General features: G+C 39.2%; 2 protein-coding genes across 3 annotated transcripts in view; one reads left to right on the forward strand and one right to left on the reverse strand.

Annotated features, from left to right (window-relative positions):
• Window positions 1-1,099: 1,099 nt before the first annotated feature.
• On the forward strand, window positions 1,100-14,441 carry C4H5orf58 (chromosome 4 C5orf58 homolog). 2 transcript variants are annotated; one of them, XM_003810921.4, is made up of 4 exons: window positions 4,786-4,993; window positions 6,144-6,227; window positions 7,006-7,099; window positions 11,967-14,441. In XM_003810921.4, the coding sequence occupies exons 1-4, from the start codon at window positions 4,898-4,900 to the stop codon at window positions 12,116-12,118; spliced, it is 426 nt and encodes a 141-aa protein (XP_003810969.3). In that variant the 5' UTR covers window positions 4,786-4,897; the 3' UTR covers window positions 12,119-14,441. The 2 variants fall into 2 exon arrangements, with proteins under 2 accessions (XP_034816839.2, XP_003810969.3); XM_034960948.3 differs by lacking the exons at window positions 4,786-4,993; window positions 6,144-6,227 and adding an exon at window positions 1,100-1,226 and having other exon boundaries at window positions 11,967-12,174.
• Window positions 14,088-19,743, reverse strand: part of LCP2 (lymphocyte cytosolic protein 2) — a 49,833-nt gene continuing 44,177 nt past the window's right edge. Inside the window, exons 18-21 of the mRNA XM_034960931.2 lie at window positions 19,111-19,205; window positions 18,426-18,503; window positions 16,723-16,878; window positions 14,088-14,828 (exon numbers count right to left, since the gene is read on the reverse strand). Coding sequence (XP_034816822.1) covers window positions 14,706-14,828; window positions 16,723-16,878; window positions 18,426-18,503; window positions 19,111-19,205 — 452 coding nt within the window. The 3' untranslated portion in view covers window positions 14,088-14,705. The remainder of the gene's footprint in view (window positions 14,829-16,722; window positions 16,879-18,425; window positions 18,504-19,110; window positions 19,206-19,743) is intronic.

A 19,743-nucleotide genomic window follows, 5' to 3' on the forward strand; every position in this document is an offset into this window, starting at 1 on the left:
CAGCCTGGCCAACATGGTGAAACCCTGTCTCTACTAAAAATACAAAACTTAGGCCGGCGTGGTGAAGCATGCCTGTAATGCCAGCTACTCAGGAGGCTGAGGCAGAATTGCTGGAACACAGGAGGCTGAGGTTGCAGTGAGCCGAGATTGCACCACTGCACGCCAGCCTGGACAACAGAGCGAGACTCTGTCTCAAATAAATAAATAAATAAATATAAAAATAAAATAAATTACTAAGAAATAGAAGAAACAAAGACCTAAATTAGAAAGAACTTGAAGCTGGGATGCCCATCTCCTTCTTCTCACTTTTGAGAATATAGACATTGAGTCTTCGTATCCTCGTAAGCTGCCAGCCAGTGTTTCTCAAACATGATCCAAAGACTTCCTGGGTTAAAATAGAAGGAGTCGGGAGGGCAGGGGAATACAAATGCAGATTCAGGGAGCCTCACCTTAGATTCACTAAAGCTGAGTCTTTGAGGTGGGCCCCAGAATCTGCATTTTCACAAGCTCCCTAAGTTGTGCACTGCAGAGTCTGAGACTCTCTGCTTTAAAGTGATTGATGTATCATGCTGAGAAATCACCTGACGGGTTAAAATTATGACTAGGCTAAATAAATAATCACAAAGAAATAAATCTCATTATCATTAACGTTAATAATCCTTGTAAACATTTTCGTAGATACGCTTCCAAATTTGCTCTTATGCACATACACATTCTTTTTTTCTCATAACAAAACGTGAGTACACCCTTATATTCTATAGGAATTGACTTCATGAACACGATACGTTTTTTGATAAAGACGCTCATTCTTCATTGCCTGGATGCTGATGAGAGCACAGTGTGGGGGTGTGGGGCAATGCCCAGAGGGAAATGACATCCACCAGGATCTATGTCTTTAATAATCAGAGGAGGTATTGTGGGGGAATGGATGCCTGACATGAGAGAATTAGAAACATATTTTATTTTGGAACAGACAGGTATTCTCTGATTGGTGGATCTCTGGAAATTAACACAAATTGTGTCATGAATATGCCTTGCCGGATGAAGGCATCTTCTAAAAAGCCAAGCTCAAAGAGTTTTCAGACAAAAAGGCATAGCAAGCAACTGTCAAAACACAGTGCCATGTTGAATATTGTCAGCTTCCTTCCATCTGCTGTCTCAAAAACCTAGCTTCTCTCTTGCATTCCAGGGATGCTGACGGTGGAGGAGAGCCAGATTCCGGCACAGTAAGTTTATCTGTTTTATTATTTTGGACATCACGGTGGAAAACTTCAACATTCTCTTGGCTTTCATATCTACTGAATCTACAAGGTTTCACACTGTTTGCTTTTCTTTCTTCAGGGTTGAAGTGTTTTGGGTAGAGAGTTGCCAGATTATCAAATAAAAATACAGGATTTCCCATTAAATTTGAATCTCAGATCAACAACGAATACATTTTGAGTATAAGTGGGGGCCATATAACATTCAGGACATATTTATACTAAAAAATATCTGTTGTTTTTCTGGAACTCAAATTTAACTGGGTGTCCTATATTACATCTCATGACCCTGTTCAGAGGGAAATATTGATACAGAACTGTAATTTCTTAATTAGAAGTGAAAACGCTTCAGTTAACCTAGGAGCAATATGGATGTTCATTAATAACATCCTTCTATATTTCAGAAGTGTTTCTCCTAAAGAAAAAGAAAATGACTCTGGATAATGTAACATCAGCTACTTGAAGAAGACAGTGGGCAGACACTGCAGCTTTTAGTTCACACCAGGGTAGCAGAAGTCAGCTTGCTTCTTGCTTCCTTTAAGTGATTGGCTTTGGTGAACGCAGTAGTTGTTCGGGTACACAGGAATCTGCTTAATCTTTCAAATGCTGGTCATGCTCCCCAGGTAATGATCCAACACGTGCTTATGTTGCTGCCTCCCAAATTAGTGCACACAGGGTTGTACAAGGTCAGGTTCAGAAGGGAGTTGATGCTCCAGCAGGGAGCTGGTCCCTAGACACAGAGGCCAGCACTCTTAATGGATAATGAACAGACAGGAGGAAAATGGGAACCCTGAGATCTAGTGGAAGAAGTAAGATAATTTACTCAATTTGTTTTCCTGGAAATGAAGACTTTATGTCAAGAATCTGTAATAAAATTAGCCGAGGTGCACACACTCAACTCCATAGAACGCTTGATCACCTTGCTGGTCTGCAGCACCTTTTTCTCTTTATGGGAGCATTTACCAGTTTTTAAATCCCTTTTGTTTGATTAACATTAGAATCAACAACTGCAACCTGTGTTGGGTTCCAGTAAAATGTTGTATTTGCAAACTTATTAAAGAAGATAGATTTTGTTTTAGGGCCTTAGCTATAACAGTCTCTAACCCTGAGTAGCAAACCATGCTTTTAAACTTTCATTTTATTAGGGGAAAAAAACACAAGGAGACAAAATCTATAGTTATTTAAGTAGAGAAAACAGTGCAAGAAGTAGTCATCACTGCTCCAAGACAGTTTTATAGAGAGAAATGCATTACTAAACCTATCTTTTTCTGAGTTTTTAATCTATTTTATTCCTCTTAGAACACTTATTTAAAAAGAACACAAAGTTGATTTTTCTTTGTGAATAACTAATGGCTTAATGATGATCTATTCCAAATAGCAGTAGTTTGGATATATTCATAAGAAGCAGTCAGCATTTTGGATGGGTCCAAGGCCTTTAGATTCTGCCAAAAATCCTGTGGATTCCAATTCACAGGTAGTAGAGCTATGATAGCTCCTGCAAACACTTGAGGAACCCAAAAATGAGTGCAGTGTGCTTGAGACAATAGGACACTCCATCCTACCAACCCCAGTGCCCATCATCACTTGATTTTCAGGATTCTCAGTCTTAATGCTATCTCCACCCACCTACTTCTCCTAAACACCTTATTTACTCCTGCAGTTATCCACAGGGAGTTTCTAAAAGTGAAGAAGTTTTTACTTCTTCATCATCAAAATAAGTGAGGAGGAGAAAGGATACATCCTGCTATAAGCTTTCTGTCAAGATAGTCTTATTCTGAAGTTAAGACCCTCCTCCTTTTATTTTCTTCCTTCTGTTTTGATTTTAAATTATCCTTGCTTTTACCATACACTGAAGCCAGTTCTTTTTGCTTGGTTTTATACATTAATGTCCTAATTTAGGAAATAAATCTTGCTTACCCTATGTTGGTCTCCCCGTATTTGTATTCCTCTTCTAACTCTTTCAGTCATTCTAATTATATCAAGAAGAAAGTCTTGGTTTGTGCTAGACTGTCTTTAACACTTCTCTAACACTTAATAAGAACCCATTTTAACAAAAAAGATCAGGCTGCAGAAAACACTGCAACTGGTTGCGAGTGTATATACATGATTAAAAATGTGCCTTATTTTCACTGTCTTTATTTTTCCAATGACTTTATGAGTTTTGTTTGTTTGTTTTGGGATGGAGTCTCGCTCTGTCACCTGGACTAGAGTGCAGTGGTGCGATCTCGGCTCACTGCAACCTCCGCCTCCCGGGTTCAAGCGATTCTCCTGCCTCAGCCTCCTGAGTAGGTGAGGTTACAGGCAGCCACCACTACGTCCAGCTAATTTTTTGTATTTTTAGTAGAGACGAGGTTTCACCATGTTGGCCAGGCTGGTCTCGAACTCCTGACCTCGTGATTCACCCACCTCAGCCTCCCAAAGTGCTGGGATTACAGGCGTGAGCCACCGTGCCTGGCCTGACTTTACGTTTTATTCTATTTAACACTGGTGATATAAAGATTTTTAAGTAGACTTAAATTTTAAAAATAAGTAGATTTAAAATATGAAGGCAATAATATAGCTTCGTATTTTACAAAGCTGGTTATCATTAAAAACTTCTTCACCTTTAGAAACTCCCTGTAGTTAACCACAGGAGACAATAAGGTGTTTAGGAGAAGATAATAATAATATGAGTGCCATAAGCACAGAATCTTAACAGTGGCCCAGCAATTAGTACAATTTAGGAACTACTGGTTTAGCCCATCCCTCTCAATAGAAAACAGATAAGGAAACAGAGACTCAGAATAAGGAAGATATTCTTTTCTAAGATCATACAGCTGGTTATCATTAAGCTCTGTTCTCCTCTGTCCCTCCTCATCTAGGTAATTGCATTCGACAACAAATTCTGCAGTGTTAAAGTGAAGGAAATTGGATATAAAATACCCAACAATTGTGATGTGGGCTTTCAGGAAGGTGATGGTTCAAGAGGCTGGTGTGTACTATAGGGGAGGCATAGACGCAAAGACTTGTTGTATAGCACCTTGTGCTGAAGGCCTAAACTCCTCAATTTCTCAGGGCACCAAGAAAAATCTTTGGGCCTGCCTCAAAGGTTGCAGTGGCAGAGATTCCTCTGGAGTCAAGCAAAAGACGGCTTGAATCCCAGCTTCTCAGCTTGGCCAAAAACCACTTTCCATGTCTCAACTCATCTCTTTATTCATGCTACTCTTTACTATTATCATTCCTATAAAATGTTATAGGAAAAATAATAGCTAACAGTTATGGAGCACTTGGTATCTGCCAAGCACCTCTGATGAATTATCTCACTTAACCCTCAAACTAACACTGGAAGGCAGTTATTATCGTTCCATACGATAGGTGAGGACATCTGCACTCTGAATGGTTAATCGCTTATCTGCATCTATACAACTAAGCAGGTGATAGAATAGGATTCAAACCCAAGTGGCTTCATTCCAGAGTCTGCACTTAACGCTACCGCTATCCTGTGCGACTCAAATGCAGATAAGGGTTTGCAAAAGCCTGGCACACTGGGGGTAAGGAATGTCAGTGCTTTTTCCGCCAACGTGGCCGCGCGAGTCAGTTGTAACCCGGCATCCAGAACCTTCTCCGTAGGGGCCTTGCCTGGGACTACAACTCCCAGGATGCCGCAGGCGGAGAAGCTGGCCAATCAGGGGGCGCGGCTTCGCCTTCAGCGTCGGCTCCCTGCTCCTGTCAGAACCTCGGTGACGGTTGGCCAGGTGGGTAGTGACGGCTGCTCGGTCTTGAAGGATCCTAATCTGGTTTGGGAGGGTGAAGACCGCTGAAATTTCCAGGCTGCCCGAGGCTCCACCTTCCACCACCCAACGGGTGGGCGGTGGGCCAGACTGGCCTCGGGGCCTCACATCCCGCGCGGCAGTGGGCCAGGCTGGCCTCGGAGCCTCTCCCTGGGTGTCGGTTGGGCCGAGAAGGGGACGGTGGGCTGGGTGGGCCTGGCGGCTGGTGGCTGTCCATAGGCCGGGGTCACTCTGAGGGCATTTTACATTTACCCTAATCCTGTCCACTTGGCAAGAAACTTAGTAAGCCCCAAAGGTTCATTCCAAATCCTGTCTGGGAGGGCGAGGACTGTGGAAACTTCCAGATGCCTCAGGCTCCATCTTTAGCTGTTGAGCGGGTGGTTGGGCCGCTCATGGCCCCAAAGATCTGGGGAGGTCTTCATGGGCAGTTGGGTCGCTGAGGGCCCTAAAGATCTGGGGCTCCTCCCAGGTGTCAGTTGGGCCAAGGAGGAGGCTGGGCTTTCAGAGTAGAACCTGCGGTGCTGACGATGGCTCTGCAGGGCTGCGGGCTGAGGGCCTGGGCGGCGTCCTGTGGCCCGGAGATGGCGCTCTAGTGGTATCAGGCCTTGAGTCAGCGACATCCTGGCTTCTGACCCCCCATTCCTATGGCCCCTACAGTCTGGTCTCCGCTTCCCCACTCCCGGTGAATTGCTGTTGGAGCAGCCTCTCCTTTCTGGGTAGTGGCCTGGCCGAGCTCCCTGGGGAGAGCTTGACCCAGACCTGTCCTGCCTCCAGTCCAGGCCCAGCTACATTGTTGTATAGCACCCCACTGTGCCCTCACCCCACCCACCCGCTGGGTGCTCGAGGGCCTAGGAGAACCAGAGTGGAGAGAGGCCACTGTCTTGGGCTCTAAAATCATTTAGTTTCTACTTTACTATTTTTAAAAAACTTTTTCCTTGTTTTTGAAGTTCTTTAATTCCACCACTCCACCCCTTGTTAAAATATCGTCTTTCTTTTTCCCTGCAACTTGACTCTTGGTTTGGCATGCCCAAGGAAGGCAGCTGACATCCTGGAGAATGGGGTCTTGGGGGTAGATGCAAAGCGCATTTTATTAATGTCTGGGAAACAAAATTAGTTTTTTTACAGTGGCTCTGAAATGAGAGAAATTGCAGAAATTCTCCCTGCTCAGGAAAAGGTAGAGGCAAGGATTGACTTAAAGGTTAGTTTGTTTTCATTATTTTGGACAAGCAGCTTGACCCATGACTGCCCACCTTTCACACTGCTGGAGTTGTGTATGCTAATTGAGATGGAGTTTTTCAAGTCATTTTGAGAGACTGAACAGCTTAAGACTAGTTTCTAGTGAACCACCTCTCTGTATATTTGTATCTGACACAATTGGTTAAATACAGGTACTGTATAACATAGGAATGCGTTGATTTATACATTTCAGTTAACCAAAATTAAAATGTCTGTTACTCTAACTCCCAAAACCAAACCAGCCATTTGCCATACTCTTAGTGGATTATAATTGAATTATCCTCTTAATGAATTAGAATAAAATTCTTTTTTGAGTTTCACTGTGTACTTAAATCATATGTGGGCCCTGTTATTCAAGAATAAGTTAGAAAAAGACATGGACTTACATAAACAAAATTAGAGAAGATCTTAACACAAACGCTAAATTGTAAGGTAGTTTATAAGGGCTGAGGCTTTCTGAAAAGGGGACGTCTTCATTTCCATTGTAAGCCCTATCTTGTGGATATGGTTTGATTGAGGAAGAAACCTCATCCTATGAATTCCAGTTGGAGTTTTTAGTTGGAAAAATATTACGTAACACATTAATGCCTTTTGATGTTAGAATTCTAACCATTTATAAAGATTTGTTTCATAATTATTTCTGAAATAACAGATTTATAGAAATACTGAAAATGTAAGTATTTTAAAAGTACACATAAATACTGATTTATACATTGTTTCTGTTTTTCTTTTAAAATCAGATGGGTAAGAAGCGTGTTACTGATCATAAGCTAAATGTGGACAAAGTAATTAAAAATATTAACACAATTTCTTCGGAGTTGAAGAAGATAAGAGGTAAGTATTGAATCACTAAAATGTTTGCATGTCATTGTTATAAAATAAATGATAGAGCCAATTTGTGTGTCTGCTGGGGTATAAGTAAATTTTGCCCACTAATTAGGATTTCTCTATTTCTTAACAAATGTTTTCAGTGGAAGTGAACTAGATCTCTAAAGATGAATTATGTTCGACTTTGGAGTTAGCAGACCTGAATTCCCATCCCTGACACTAATAAGCTTATCAGGTTGTCTAACCTCTGTAAATTTTACTTCCCTTCCTTCCCTTCAACACACCATTCAAGACTATGTCACATTCAGCAAAATTCATTGTCTTTATAAATTCTTACTAAGCCCCTAAGGTCCATTCCAAATTAAAAAGTATAAATTAGATTCTGTGACTTAAAGCTTCTTCATTTTAAACAGATTCATATAGTAGGATTAGACCTTATAGGTCATGATGTTTAGTCGCTCACCTCACAGACATATTCAGTTATTTTATCCCAAGAAAATTTCTGTGATTGAATATTTCTAGGGATAATCTGTCCCTGACCAAACATTTCTTATGCTGGGGAACTTCCTGTCTCACTAGTCAATCCATTCTATTTTAAACAATTCCTTCTCACCAGCTAGCTGAAATCTGTTCCCCTATTGCTTTCACCTAAGAGTCCTATTTCTGACCATGAAAACTACACTGAATATGTAGTTATTCTTTTTAAAACAACTCTTGGGTATTTAAAGATAACCTGTGTCAGTTATGAGGCCTACATCTGTAAGTAACAAAAAAAAAAACAACTTAACTTATACAATAAGGAAAAACAAGAAGATCCAAGGTAGCAGAGCCCTAAAGTTAATTCAGAGGTTTAAAGATTTTGTCAGGGACCAGGCTCTTTCCATCTTTCTGCTCTGTCATGTTCACTCTCTTTATTACTCCTCATGATCATTACCTTCAGAGGTGCTCGTATATAGACAGTCTCTTTTTATAAGTCTCCTCCCAGATCCCTCCAGCACAGTTCCCTTTCATTGGCCAGATTTGCATCACATGCTGATGCTTACAGCAGCCACAGCTAAGGGGACTGGGACTGCCAAGACCAGTTTGAACCAGTCAGAACTTACTACAGGAGCTGGGGAAAGGAACACCTCAAACAAAATCAAGCTGTGACTCCAAGAAGAAGAGGGCATGGCCGTTCGTTAGGCACCAAATAGTGAGTGCCTAATATGCTTTTTCCATGTGTTCTCCCTAGGACAGCATTTCCTGGACTTTGATCTGTGAACCCTGCTGTTTCAAGCGATGTTAATAGATGGTGTACAGTAGAACAGAGTCCATGTTCTTATGGCCAAATAAGTTTGGAAAGTGCTTTATGCTACATATTTCACAAATTTACAATACATATTAAGAAATCTGACTACCTTTAATTCATCATTTCTCAAAATCAGCTTCAACACCACAGTGAAGATTCTCCTTCTAAAATGCACATCTGCAGAAAACCCTCATTGGCTCACCATTGTCCTCAGGATAAAGTCTAAACATCTTAGAATGGACTATATGACCTGCTCAGATCATTCCCCTCCTTTCCTCTCTAGTCTCTTACTCTGTTCTTCCTGCATGTTCTGTGCTCCAGCTGTACTGAACTATTTGCATATCTCCACAAGTGCTTTTCTGTATCTGTTTCAACACATACTTGTCTGTCTGAAATCCCATTGCTATACCCTACCTCCAACACACCAGGTTAACTGCTAGTAGTCAAGGTCTCTTACAATGGAAAACTTTTTTTGAGCCAGCATGTTATCCTTTCTGCCTTTTGCTATCACCTGTTATACTATTTTATAATTGCATATTTCCTTACTTTTCTTATCCCTGCTCAACTGTAAGCTCCTTATGGGTATTTCTAGTACTTAACACCGTGCCTTGATTGATTCGATTCTTAAAAAATATTTATTAAATGAATAAATGGTTCTGGATGCTTGAACTCATTTAAAACAGTTAAGAAGCTTTAGATTCCCCCCAGACTTGATTATCTAATTGTTCTAGTTTGGAGAATATTCTTTCATAAACTAAAATGTAATAACTATATGATAGATGTTTTCTTGAGACATTGTATGGGTAGGTCAGGCAGTTAGACTCTGAGGGACCTGTAGAGCTACGCTAGGAAGATGGACTTCTGGTAGATGTAGAGGATTAAATGAACACTCTGTGCACCCTCACTTCCTCCCGTAAATAGTAATGTCAGCAGCCAACCTTTACAGAATTTACCATACTCCAGGACTCTTCTAAGAGCTCTGCATAAATGAACTCTCTTCATCATAATCCTATGAGGTAGGAACTATTGCCATTGGCATTTACAGATGTGTAAATAGAGAGATTTAACTTTTTCAAGGTCAAGCAACTAGTCAGTGGTACACCTGAGATTTAAATTTAAGTGATTTTTAAAGAGACAAAAATCCACAAGTAAAGAGATTCCAAGAAGAGATAACAAAACAAAAGGCAAATGGAGAAGCAAATAGACAAGCCTGAACCCCAAAGCCCAAAAATCTGAACCCTAAGCTGGCTGGGTAAAGCCAAAAATAGCCCCTACGACTCAATTCATGGTGGCACCAGGATCTTCTGGAAGTAGGGGTGAAATTTGGATAATAGGAGGACTAGTTAAATATATAAGAATTGTAGATCCCTGAGGTCTCTTCTGCCCTCTGCATAGCTGGGCAGCTAACCCTTCACTGTGACAAAAGACTTGAGGTTAAAACAAGGATATTTGCCCTGGAACCACTAGTCATAGGTTGAGGGAAAGTAGTATACTGTAAAGAAGGACACTGAAACAAAGTTTACTTACCAAATTACAAGACCCCCATTTTTTTTTTCTTCACTGGGCTACCAAAATACTGGCAGCCAGATTTATACCCACCAAGTAGATTTTTCTCTCAGGAATCTGACCAGCCTAAGATAAAAGATCTAAAGATACTAATAGCAGAGGTTCTCCCAACAAAATAACCCAGCCAGAACACCCCACATTATTGAGTACCACAGGTGCAGAACTTCCAATTGTCTTTTTAGTGTCACAGTCTTAAATATGGGCAACTAAGGCACAACAGATATTTGAGGGACAAATCTAATATTAAAAAGCAGAGAAAAAATCAACAGATTCAATGAGGAAGAAACAGAAATAATGAGGGGAGATGAAAACTTCAAGAAATTATTAATATTCAGAGAGAAGAGAAGATACTGTATCCATGAAAAAGGAACTACATACTATAAAAAATATTCAGAGAACAAGAAGGAGCTCTTGGAAATTAAAAGTGTGACAATAGACATGAAAAACTCGATAGAAGGGTTGAAAGGTAAAATGAAGAAATTCCTCTAGAGTGTAAACAAAACAACAGAGATGGAAAGTGTTGGTGATGGGGAGGAAAAGGATTAGGAAGTGAAGGAAGTCCAACATCCAACAAATAAGAGTGTTAGAAAGAGAGAACATACACAAGGAATGAAGGGCAATTCATTAAAGAAATGAAGAAAACTTTCTAGAGTTGAAGGGCATGAGTTTCTACAATGAAAGAGTCCACCACAGTGCATGAAAATAGGCTCATACCAAGGCAGAATGTTGTGAAATTTCAGTCTACTGAGAGAACAAAAAGATCTGTAAAGCTTCTGAAAACAAAACAATCATATGAAAGTTCTCATATGACTCCAGCTTCACTGGAACCTAGAAGACAATGCAGCAGTGCCTTTGGAAATCTGAAAAAAATATGATTTCCAACCTAGATTTCTATAGCTAGTCAACCTAATTAAGGATTAGTGTAGAGAAATTTTCAGACATATAATTTTATTCCCTCTGGAAGTTACTGAGCCTATATGTCACCAAACAAGGGAACAGATCAAAAAGAGAAAGACACAGGAATTTGGGGAAAAGGGCACTCCACAGAATGGAGGGATAAAAGGAGTCTCTAGGATATTAGGGAAGGGAGTTCCCAAGATACCAGCTGTACAGCAGTGCTAGTAAGCAATCAGTTCAGATTGGAGCAAATCAGAAGGCTCCAGGAGAGGAGAGACGTTTAACAATAGAATAGCTAAGGTGTTGAATAACCCAAGAGCAAATTTACTCAATTGGGGGCCATTTAGGATATATTTCTGATAATGCAGCAATGAAAAAACCCAATTATTAACTCTGGTGGGTTGTGTGCAGGAAGGAAAATGTCATATGACAAGACTCAGCTGTGAAGAATATTTGTATAATTAACATTTAAACATTAGATAATTGAGCTAAGCAAAAATTTTTCCTGAAGTATATTGGGAGAGAAGAGGGTGTGTGAAAGAGCTGTATCTTAATCTTATGTGTCAGAGGCAGGTAACACTGAAAATTGAAAAAAAAAAAAAATCAAATCTCAAAAAATTTAAAGTTACAGAGGTAAACACCACCGCACCCCTCCCCACAATAAAAATACTCAAAACAGACACACTGAAACGACCAAAGCAACAAAAACAAAGTGAGCTATAAAAAAAATTAAAAAATTAAAGTGGTTGCCTCTGGGAGATTGGAACTGCAGTTTTTTGTAATATGCCTTAGATTTATCTGATTCTTGGTACTATATGCATGTATAACATAGATAAAAATAAGTTAAAACCATATAAATCAAATTTGTATAAATCAAGTTGCAGTTTAGTGATAATAGCCGAGAAGTTGGGCTAAAGAGCACCCTTTTAGTAAGTTTTCATGTCATGCTTATTTTGTAATACATAAATCTTATTTTAAGTCAGAATGGGACACACTTAAGTTGTGGTTTGATCACTAATCACTTGGAAATTAGGAATTAGGAAGAAATAGCTACTTAAAGCAATAATAGTTTTTTATGACATATGTGCTACAATATAGTATCTCCTGTTTTGTTTTGCACAGAGCTCTCCCAGTTATTGCTTTGTGACCTTATCCTACATTTTAATCATCCCATCAAGACTGAGAACTTAGCAGAAGGAGAAAGAAACAACCCCCTCTTTGAAGAGTCTAAAATATCAGATGTATCCCTTGTTTCTAACAGTTTTTCTATCTGATTTCTTATTTGTTATGAGTTTCTGTTTTATTGTTGAACTAACAAATATTTGGGAGAGTTGAGTTTACTAATTTGTATATATATATAATTTAAAACAAAATAAAAATAGTGTAAACAAGCAGTTCATGTTCTTGAACGCTGTTTAATGTTTTGAAGAATGGCTTAACTTACGTCACTAATGGCAAGCGTATGACATAGGAAATTGGCCATGGGTCACTGCTTATCCTTTAGCTTATGCTTGAACTTGGCTCAGGGTGAAAGAGAGCTACTAAATTATTAATTGATGGCATGAGTTTATATTAATCAGAACTCTCCTGGTAGTGAACGCCAAGCACAACTCAACCAGCTGAAGCATTTATTGAGTCATGTGACTTGGAAGCACATAGTTGGAATAGATTTCAGGGATCCCACTAATTTGTCCATGCTTTTACTGTGTTTTTGTGTGTTGGCCTCGTTGTCTTCTATTGTAGACTGGTTCTTCCAGATAATTGGTAAATGGGAGTAGTTGCAGGGCAGCAGGCAGCTCCAAGTGTACAGCATTGCCTTTGGGGACCCCAGATAAAAGAGAGATCTTGTCTCAGGCTTCATGTTTAACATTCCAGAGAGTGACCCTGATTGACCCAGCTTTAGTAAGATGTTTATCACTGAGCAGGGTTCTGAGCAACTGTGACTGATGCACCTGGGGTCATATAGAAGGTCTGTGGCCAAAAGAGGCAAGGCCCAGCCAAAAGGAGTTGTCAATGCTTGAACAGAGAGAGAATGCTAGTCATGAAAACATTAGCTTCCCAACATTGATTTCAGTCATAGCCATGGAATAGAACATCTTAATCCTGATGGCACTTTCCACTAAGAGACTTAAAATGAGCTTTGGTTTGTTTTATAAACATGATTCGCTACCAAATAGTTGCTTTGAAATCTATCAGGTCCTTCATTTTAGATATTTTTGAATTGTAAAGATAGAATATGGCGAAGCAAGACAAGTGGAGCTTACTCGATACTAGAACCTATGGTGTATGCTATCCTTACTACCTTGTACCTAGCTCACTTGTTTAACACAGAAGAGCCACTAAGTAAATACTTGCTGAATAGCCCGTTGTGTAGACATGTAAATGAATGCAGGGTTTTCAGCCTTAAACTCCCAAGTTTTGGACCCTAAACTGAGAACTTCTGGTTGTTAAGGATGAGATTTTGTGAAACACCATTTTTATCATCAGTTAAAAGTCTCTCCATTCTGCATACTCCTTATTTTAACATATCATCAGTTTTAAAATGGTGACTTCTTAGATTCCTTCCAATACCCCTTTCATTAGCTCATGAAAATGAAGATGCAAGATACTCTTTTCCATTTTGAAAACTTGTAGATTAAGCAGAGACACCAAAAATTGTTGCTAATAAAAGTTGTGCAATAACAACCAAGGTCCCAAAGGGAAAAACTTGAAGAACAACTGATTGTCACTATTTGGCTGAATACCAGCTTTTTAATCTGGCTGAATGCCTATATTTTTTGTTAAGTGATATTTGTAAACTGGAGGAAAGAGTTTAATTACCTCAAAGCACTTATACAGCCTGTTTGGGAAGGATGAGGAGAAGGAACTTTATGGCAGAGCTGTCAGGGGGGATAACAAGAGAAGAGCCATATCTAATAGGAAAGTCTGATCACATTTAATCTAAAGTGTTGCTCCCTCGTCTTCCCAGGAAGCCTTCGGTAAAATCTATATCCCTAGACAATGCTTTTGGGGTTGGGAGAAGGTTGGTGGGGGGCTGTGATGGTTGGTGTGGGTGTGGAGACGTGAAGAAATGCCAACTTAACCCCAGATGTGTTCATTAAACCTAGACCCACGATACACCAGAGTCTCATCCCTAAATTTAAAATGTTTTCTTTTGGTATTTGTAGTTTAAATTTTTTTTAAGACAAAAATATAACAGTATGGACTAAAAGCCAACAAAGTTGTTTTAGGAAACCAAAAAAGTAAAGCAAAAGACTATTTTAATCCCAGAAGTTGTCTCAACATGCATTTATCTTTTCATAAAAAATTACATAAAAATCCCCCCAGGAAAAAATACCAAATAAGTAAGAGTGAAATTATATTTTTGAAGCCTCTTAAATTATTGCTGCTGAGAAAATGAGGTTTAGTGATTTTCAAATTACGTGTATAAAACTAATGAATGCCTCTGACTGACAGAGGTTTGGCTGTAAAAAACAAATCAGTTTTATGTGATACCAATAACTATTACTGTTTCAGTGTTTTAAAACTTGCCCCAAATTGTTTCTGTAGCTGTGTAAACTACTGTATTTTGAAATGGGCATTAAAAAAAAATCTTTTAAAAAATGAATTATTACAGTGCACTACTAGACTTCAAGTTGAACATGACTCATGCACTTTACAAACATTGAAGAAGAATAAATAAATTATGGGATACTTGACAGTCTTCATTTCAAACACTGTTTTTAAAGGAAAGGATAAAACCCTTGTGTTCATGGGGAGGGGTTCTGTTCAGTCCTAAGTGTTTGTCCGTTGACCAAGGCTGATTGATCTCGTGTTGGCAACAGAGGCAGGAGGACGGTTCATTTGCTCGGCTATAACTTGCTATGGGTACCCTGCAGCATGCGTTAATGTGCACTGGTATCTGGAACCTCGGTTTTTCCCATCAATGAGAAGAAGTGGCATTTTCCTGAAGTAGTCAATAATATCTGACACAGACAGAAAGTCCTGAAAGAGTCAAGATAGGGAGATGAGTCAACATTGGAATGAAAAGCAGGAACTTCACCTTCAGTTTTTTTATCTGCATAATATATCCTGCCTCTTCAAGTGATGAGGATTGTGGGGGGAAAAAATGTAAATGTGGCAATTAGTTTAATGATTTCTGCTATAGAACTTTGAAAAAATTCCTCATAAACATCCAACAAACCATAGATAAAGATAAAATATGGGCCGGGTGCGGTGATTCACGCCTGTAATCCCAGCACTTTGGGAGGCCAAGGCCGGTGGATCACCTGAGGTCAGGAGTTTGAGACCAGCTTGACCAACATGGTGAAACCCTGTCTCTGCTAGAAAATAGAAAAATATTAGCTGGGCGTGCTGGTGTGCGCCTTTAATCCCAGCTGCTTGGGAGGCTGAGGCAGGAGAATTGCTTGAACCTGGGAGGCAGAGGTTGCAGTGAGCCGAGATTGCGCCATTGCCGCACTCCAGCCTGGGTGACAAGAAGGAAACTCCATCTCAAAAAAAAAAGAAAAAAAAAGATAAAATATGTGCGTGCGTGTGTATATATATATATATATATGTAATTTGAAATGCATATATTTTTAACTTCATATGAAGGGGTCATTTAAATAGTCACTATTACAATATTCCTGCCTCGGGTTGCTCTGTTTTTGGTTTTGTTTTGGTTTCTGCATCTCTATTTCACCCCCAGTCATTAATAGTGTTAGGAAACATAAGGACTCAGGAGGTCAGACACGGTTCATGGTGTCTAGAGGTGGGATCTGCAGCATGGCACAGGAGTTCCTTCATGATCTCTCTGCTGTGTCCTCACTGCCACCTTCACACTCATAAAGGCTCAGCAACCAATATTTGCAGCCATAGCCTGGATCGCCCCAGCCTTGATTGCTTGCTAGAGAGGGAAAAGCCTAACTCATTTTTCTAGATGTGGGTCACAACTCACCTAGGAACCCTAACAGGATAATGCACTTCCTTTAAGACTAATCTGCTAGGTGCCTCCCTCTATGGGAGCTGCAATGAGTGGTTGGTCTGCACTTGTGTGTTTCCACACTGGACCAAGATAAATCTTGAAGGGCAAATACCTCTGCTCCTATAGGGTCTGTGCAGCTCTATCCACTGCCAACCAGCGATTCAAACATTTGATCACAAGCATGCATTTTTTTTCTATTCATTAACATTATCATAACAGAAGTATGTGAAGCGGAAGTTATGGGTAAGCTGTTTCTCATTCTGGACATGTTTGATTCAGCTGGTCCTCCTCTTGGAACTTTGAACTTAGAGTATGTTTGGGGCGTTACCTTCAGTTGTTAGTTTCCTTTGCAAAAAACTAGCCCTGAGGGTTTCTTTCCATCAGTTCTGATTAGCACTCAAAAAGTGACTGGCATGAGAATCTAAACCTTGGCCTAACAGAGAATTTCTTTGGCGATCTTGCCATCCTCACAGAGCCAAACCTCCATTTTGTTAAGAAATGAGCCAAGTATTTGAATAATCACCCCAGCAAATATTCTAATTTTTCCCCTTTTCCAGGTGATGTCAACTTAAAATGCAGCCTACGTTAAAATTATGCCACAGAGGTGAATAATAGTGGGAACTTGCCTTTGACACCATCTAAATAGATTTTTTTAAGTTAACATACTTTTTCTTGATTTTGAAAATTATACATGTGATTATTTGAAATAAAAGATATACAAGAAAGAATCCTATGGCAGAAGTAACCATTGTAAAGATTTTGCTTTATTTCTCTTCCAATAAATGAAGGGCTTCACTCATGTGATTTAATCCTAAATTTGCCATACAGCATGGACTCCCAAAGATCGCTCCATGAAGGCATGCAGAGTGGCATAAATAAAGACTTTGGGAAAATGTCGAAATTTGAAATCCTTACCTCTTTCCCTCGGAGTCCAGTTCCCAACAAGTAAACTTGACTTTCCTTCTGATAACGGATCTGGATGTTGTAAACTTTATCTTTGTACAACACCATGAGGACATATGGATTGGTGGTTGTTTTTTTAGAGCTGTCTCTAACCAGAAATGTGCCATCCTAAAAAGACAAATTCCTGTTATTATGGGAGCAGTAAAAGTCAATATTTTTGTTGCTTGTAAGAGTAGTAGACAAGCCTCTAGGGATCTGACAAACATGTCAGTTGCACTTTGCAGCTTCTTGAGTGCAAAACCTGTCATTCAACGAACATTCAGTTCTCCAAACAGCTACATATCCCATGTGTCATGAGTTATTTTGCTATTAAGAAAGGCAACAGAGATTGTATCAAAGAAATTTCCAAGTCAATCTCATTAAAGCCTCCTGATAAAAACGGAATCTTTTGTTCAGTAATAAATAATGGGTGGTTGAGCGGATAAAAGGCCAGGAGAAATAAAAAACTTTATTGGTTAACTCAAGATATATCTTCCTAGTATTCCTGTGAGTTAATTCCCTAACCTTTCTTTTCCACATCCAAAGTCAGAAAACATCCAAATGCCATGAAATTCACCCTTCTTAAAACCCTGTGATCTCTAGATAGTCTTTCCTTCATCAGACACTTGAGCAAAATTGAATGCAGATGTTCTCTTTTCTTTTCTTTTTTCTGATATTTGCTAAACTACTGATTGTCCTGTACTTTAAATTTCCATTCAATAAATTATTGCTACATAATATTAATACTGTAAAGATCTAATATTAAAATAGAATTAATTGGTAAGGACTCCTTTAAACTACTCCCTTCTCCTCATACCAAATCAGGATAGCTTTAAATAGCCATGAGTTGGCAATAATGACTTTCCTTTGTTCCTTTTATTGCAAGTTAATTGAGCCTGTCAGAACATCTCTGCTAAACAAACATACTTGTGGACCAGTGATTCACAGTCTTGGCTTCAAATTAGAATTACCTGGGAAGTTTTGAAGACTCCCAGAGCTGACACAGCACCCCAGAATAATTAGAATCTCAAGGTGAGACCCAGGAATCGGGATTTTTCAAAAGTTCTCCGGGTGATCTAGATGTGCAACTACTACTGAGAACTACTGGTGTGGAGTTTAAATGTGAAAGATGAAAGATTTTTGCTTTCCCATTTCTGATAAATAAATCTAAGGTAAAGTTTCGGCACTGGCTACGGGAAATATGTTTAAGACTTTATGATATTAAAGGACTAGCTAGAAACGTCTAGGGCAAAAAGCAAAAAGTTGCTGCCGTCTCTTTAATATTGGTCCTTTCACATCAACATGGATGGCACGTCTGTGTTAAGAGGAAGATAGAACTGGTACGATGTTGGAACTTTGAGAGAAAGAGAGTCTCCTTCTGACACCATGTGATTCCTATGACAAGACAGACTCTTTCATTAATAAAATCTCCTAAGATGCTGCCAACCAAATGACTGCCTTGAGATTCTTCTGCCAGCCTAATGATTCCCGCGCCTAGGAATCCCTGCTATGGGTGCTGGTAGTTGTGAAGCTGGCACTAATGGGTCTCCTAGGTATTACAGAAAGCAACAGCACCTAGCAGAATTCCTAGCCTGTAATTGGTACTCAGGACAGGTCAGTTCCCTTCTCTGCCATTAATATTTATAACTATGTTAAAATAAACTATAGCACAATACCTGGTTTATCTTTCTAAGAGCAGCTTCTGCCTCTGGTCGGGTAATATAAGAAACGTACCACTCTTCATTTAATGAATTCTGAAAATGTAAATTTTTAGAAACTGAATAAATTTTACAGTTACAGATGTAAGTGAAAAGAAAAGCCTCTGAGTAATCATTTCCATAAATCACCACCTCAGTTCCAGGAGGTCTGAAACATTTGTTTTCTTAATTTGCATTCAGAGTCATTTAGCTGAGGCTAAATAGAAGATATTTTGTGCGAACTGCTTTTTATCATGACATTGGTTGCAAAAATGCCTGTGAATAAGAGTTCCTTACAGTACGGAACCTCTTCAGGAAAGATACAGATCCAGTAATTTCTTCAGTTTAGCATAATAACCTGCTTGATTAAAAACATGGGTTATTGAGCAGTTAAGTGACGAATCAAGGCCATAAACATAAAAAACAGGATTATTTTTCTTGCTGTTTAATGCAAAATACATGTTTGCCATTGAAAGAGTCTGAAAGAACGCCAAGGAAAAAGAACATATTGTTCATCTGGATCTTCTCCTTTAACTTTTTTTTCAAATAAATAAAATAAAACAAAGGGAAGATAAAAGTACAGAAGAACATTCAATGGGAGTTTCTGGCGATTCTTTTACCAGGGAAAAGGCAAACAAACAAAAATAAAAACATGCTCTCTTACCTCTTCCTCCGCAGGGGATGGGGGCCGAGGTTTGTTTGGAAGTGGCAAGGGGAAGTTTCTGCCTTCGGCTCTGATAGGTGGTCTGTTGCTAGGGCCTTCAAAAGTATAGAATTCTGAAAGTTAATTTACTGTAAGCTATTGTTTGCTGCTATCAAAAAACAAAACACATTCCCCCCGCTCCCCCTAAAAAACACCCTTGCAATTGGTCCTATAGTTGGCATTTTAAGAAACCAGGGCTTCAAAAATAATTTTCATCTGTTTGAAACCATGGGGGCTGCTCAGGCATTATTCTGTAATCATGCCAGTAAAACTTTGAGAAGAGAACCTCGACTTTGAGTGATTTTTCTAAATGTGCATGTTACATAATATAAAGTGACTAGATCCCTTTATAAAAAAATTTGCAATTGTTTTAATGAATGTGAACGTCAAAATGAATGCTCAAGAGACAAATTTTTGATAGATTCTTATAATATCATCATAGGCAGAATGGATTCCCAACAGCTGATGTAGGGACAATGCAATAATGAAGATAATTATGTTCTTAATGTTTCCACAAAAAGAAATGTAAGTGACCCAAGAGAAGACAAAATTACCTTGAGAATATTGCTAGCTTTTAGAATCAAAGTTTGCTAC

The sequence above is a fragment of the Pan paniscus genome, chromosome 4 (genome assembly GCF_029289425.2).
Source record: "Pan paniscus chromosome 4, NHGRI_mPanPan1-v2.0_pri, whole genome shotgun sequence".
In the NCBI taxonomy this organism is placed as follows: domain Eukaryota; kingdom Metazoa; phylum Chordata; class Mammalia; order Primates; family Hominidae; genus Pan; species Pan paniscus.

Coding starts and splice junctions, on each gene's coding strand:
- C4H5orf58 (XM_003810921.4), top strand. CDS start 4,898: ATGCCGCAGGCGGAGAAGCTGGCCAATCAGGGGGCGCGGCTTCGCCTT. Junction 4,994..6,143: donor CCTCGGTGACGGTTGGCCAG/GTGGGTAGTGAC, acceptor AAACAAAATTAG/TTTTTTTACAGTGGCTCTGA. Junction 6,228..7,005: donor AGGCAAGGATTGACTTAAAG/GTTAGTTTGTTT, acceptor TTTTAAAATCAG/ATGGGTAAGAAGCGTGTTAC.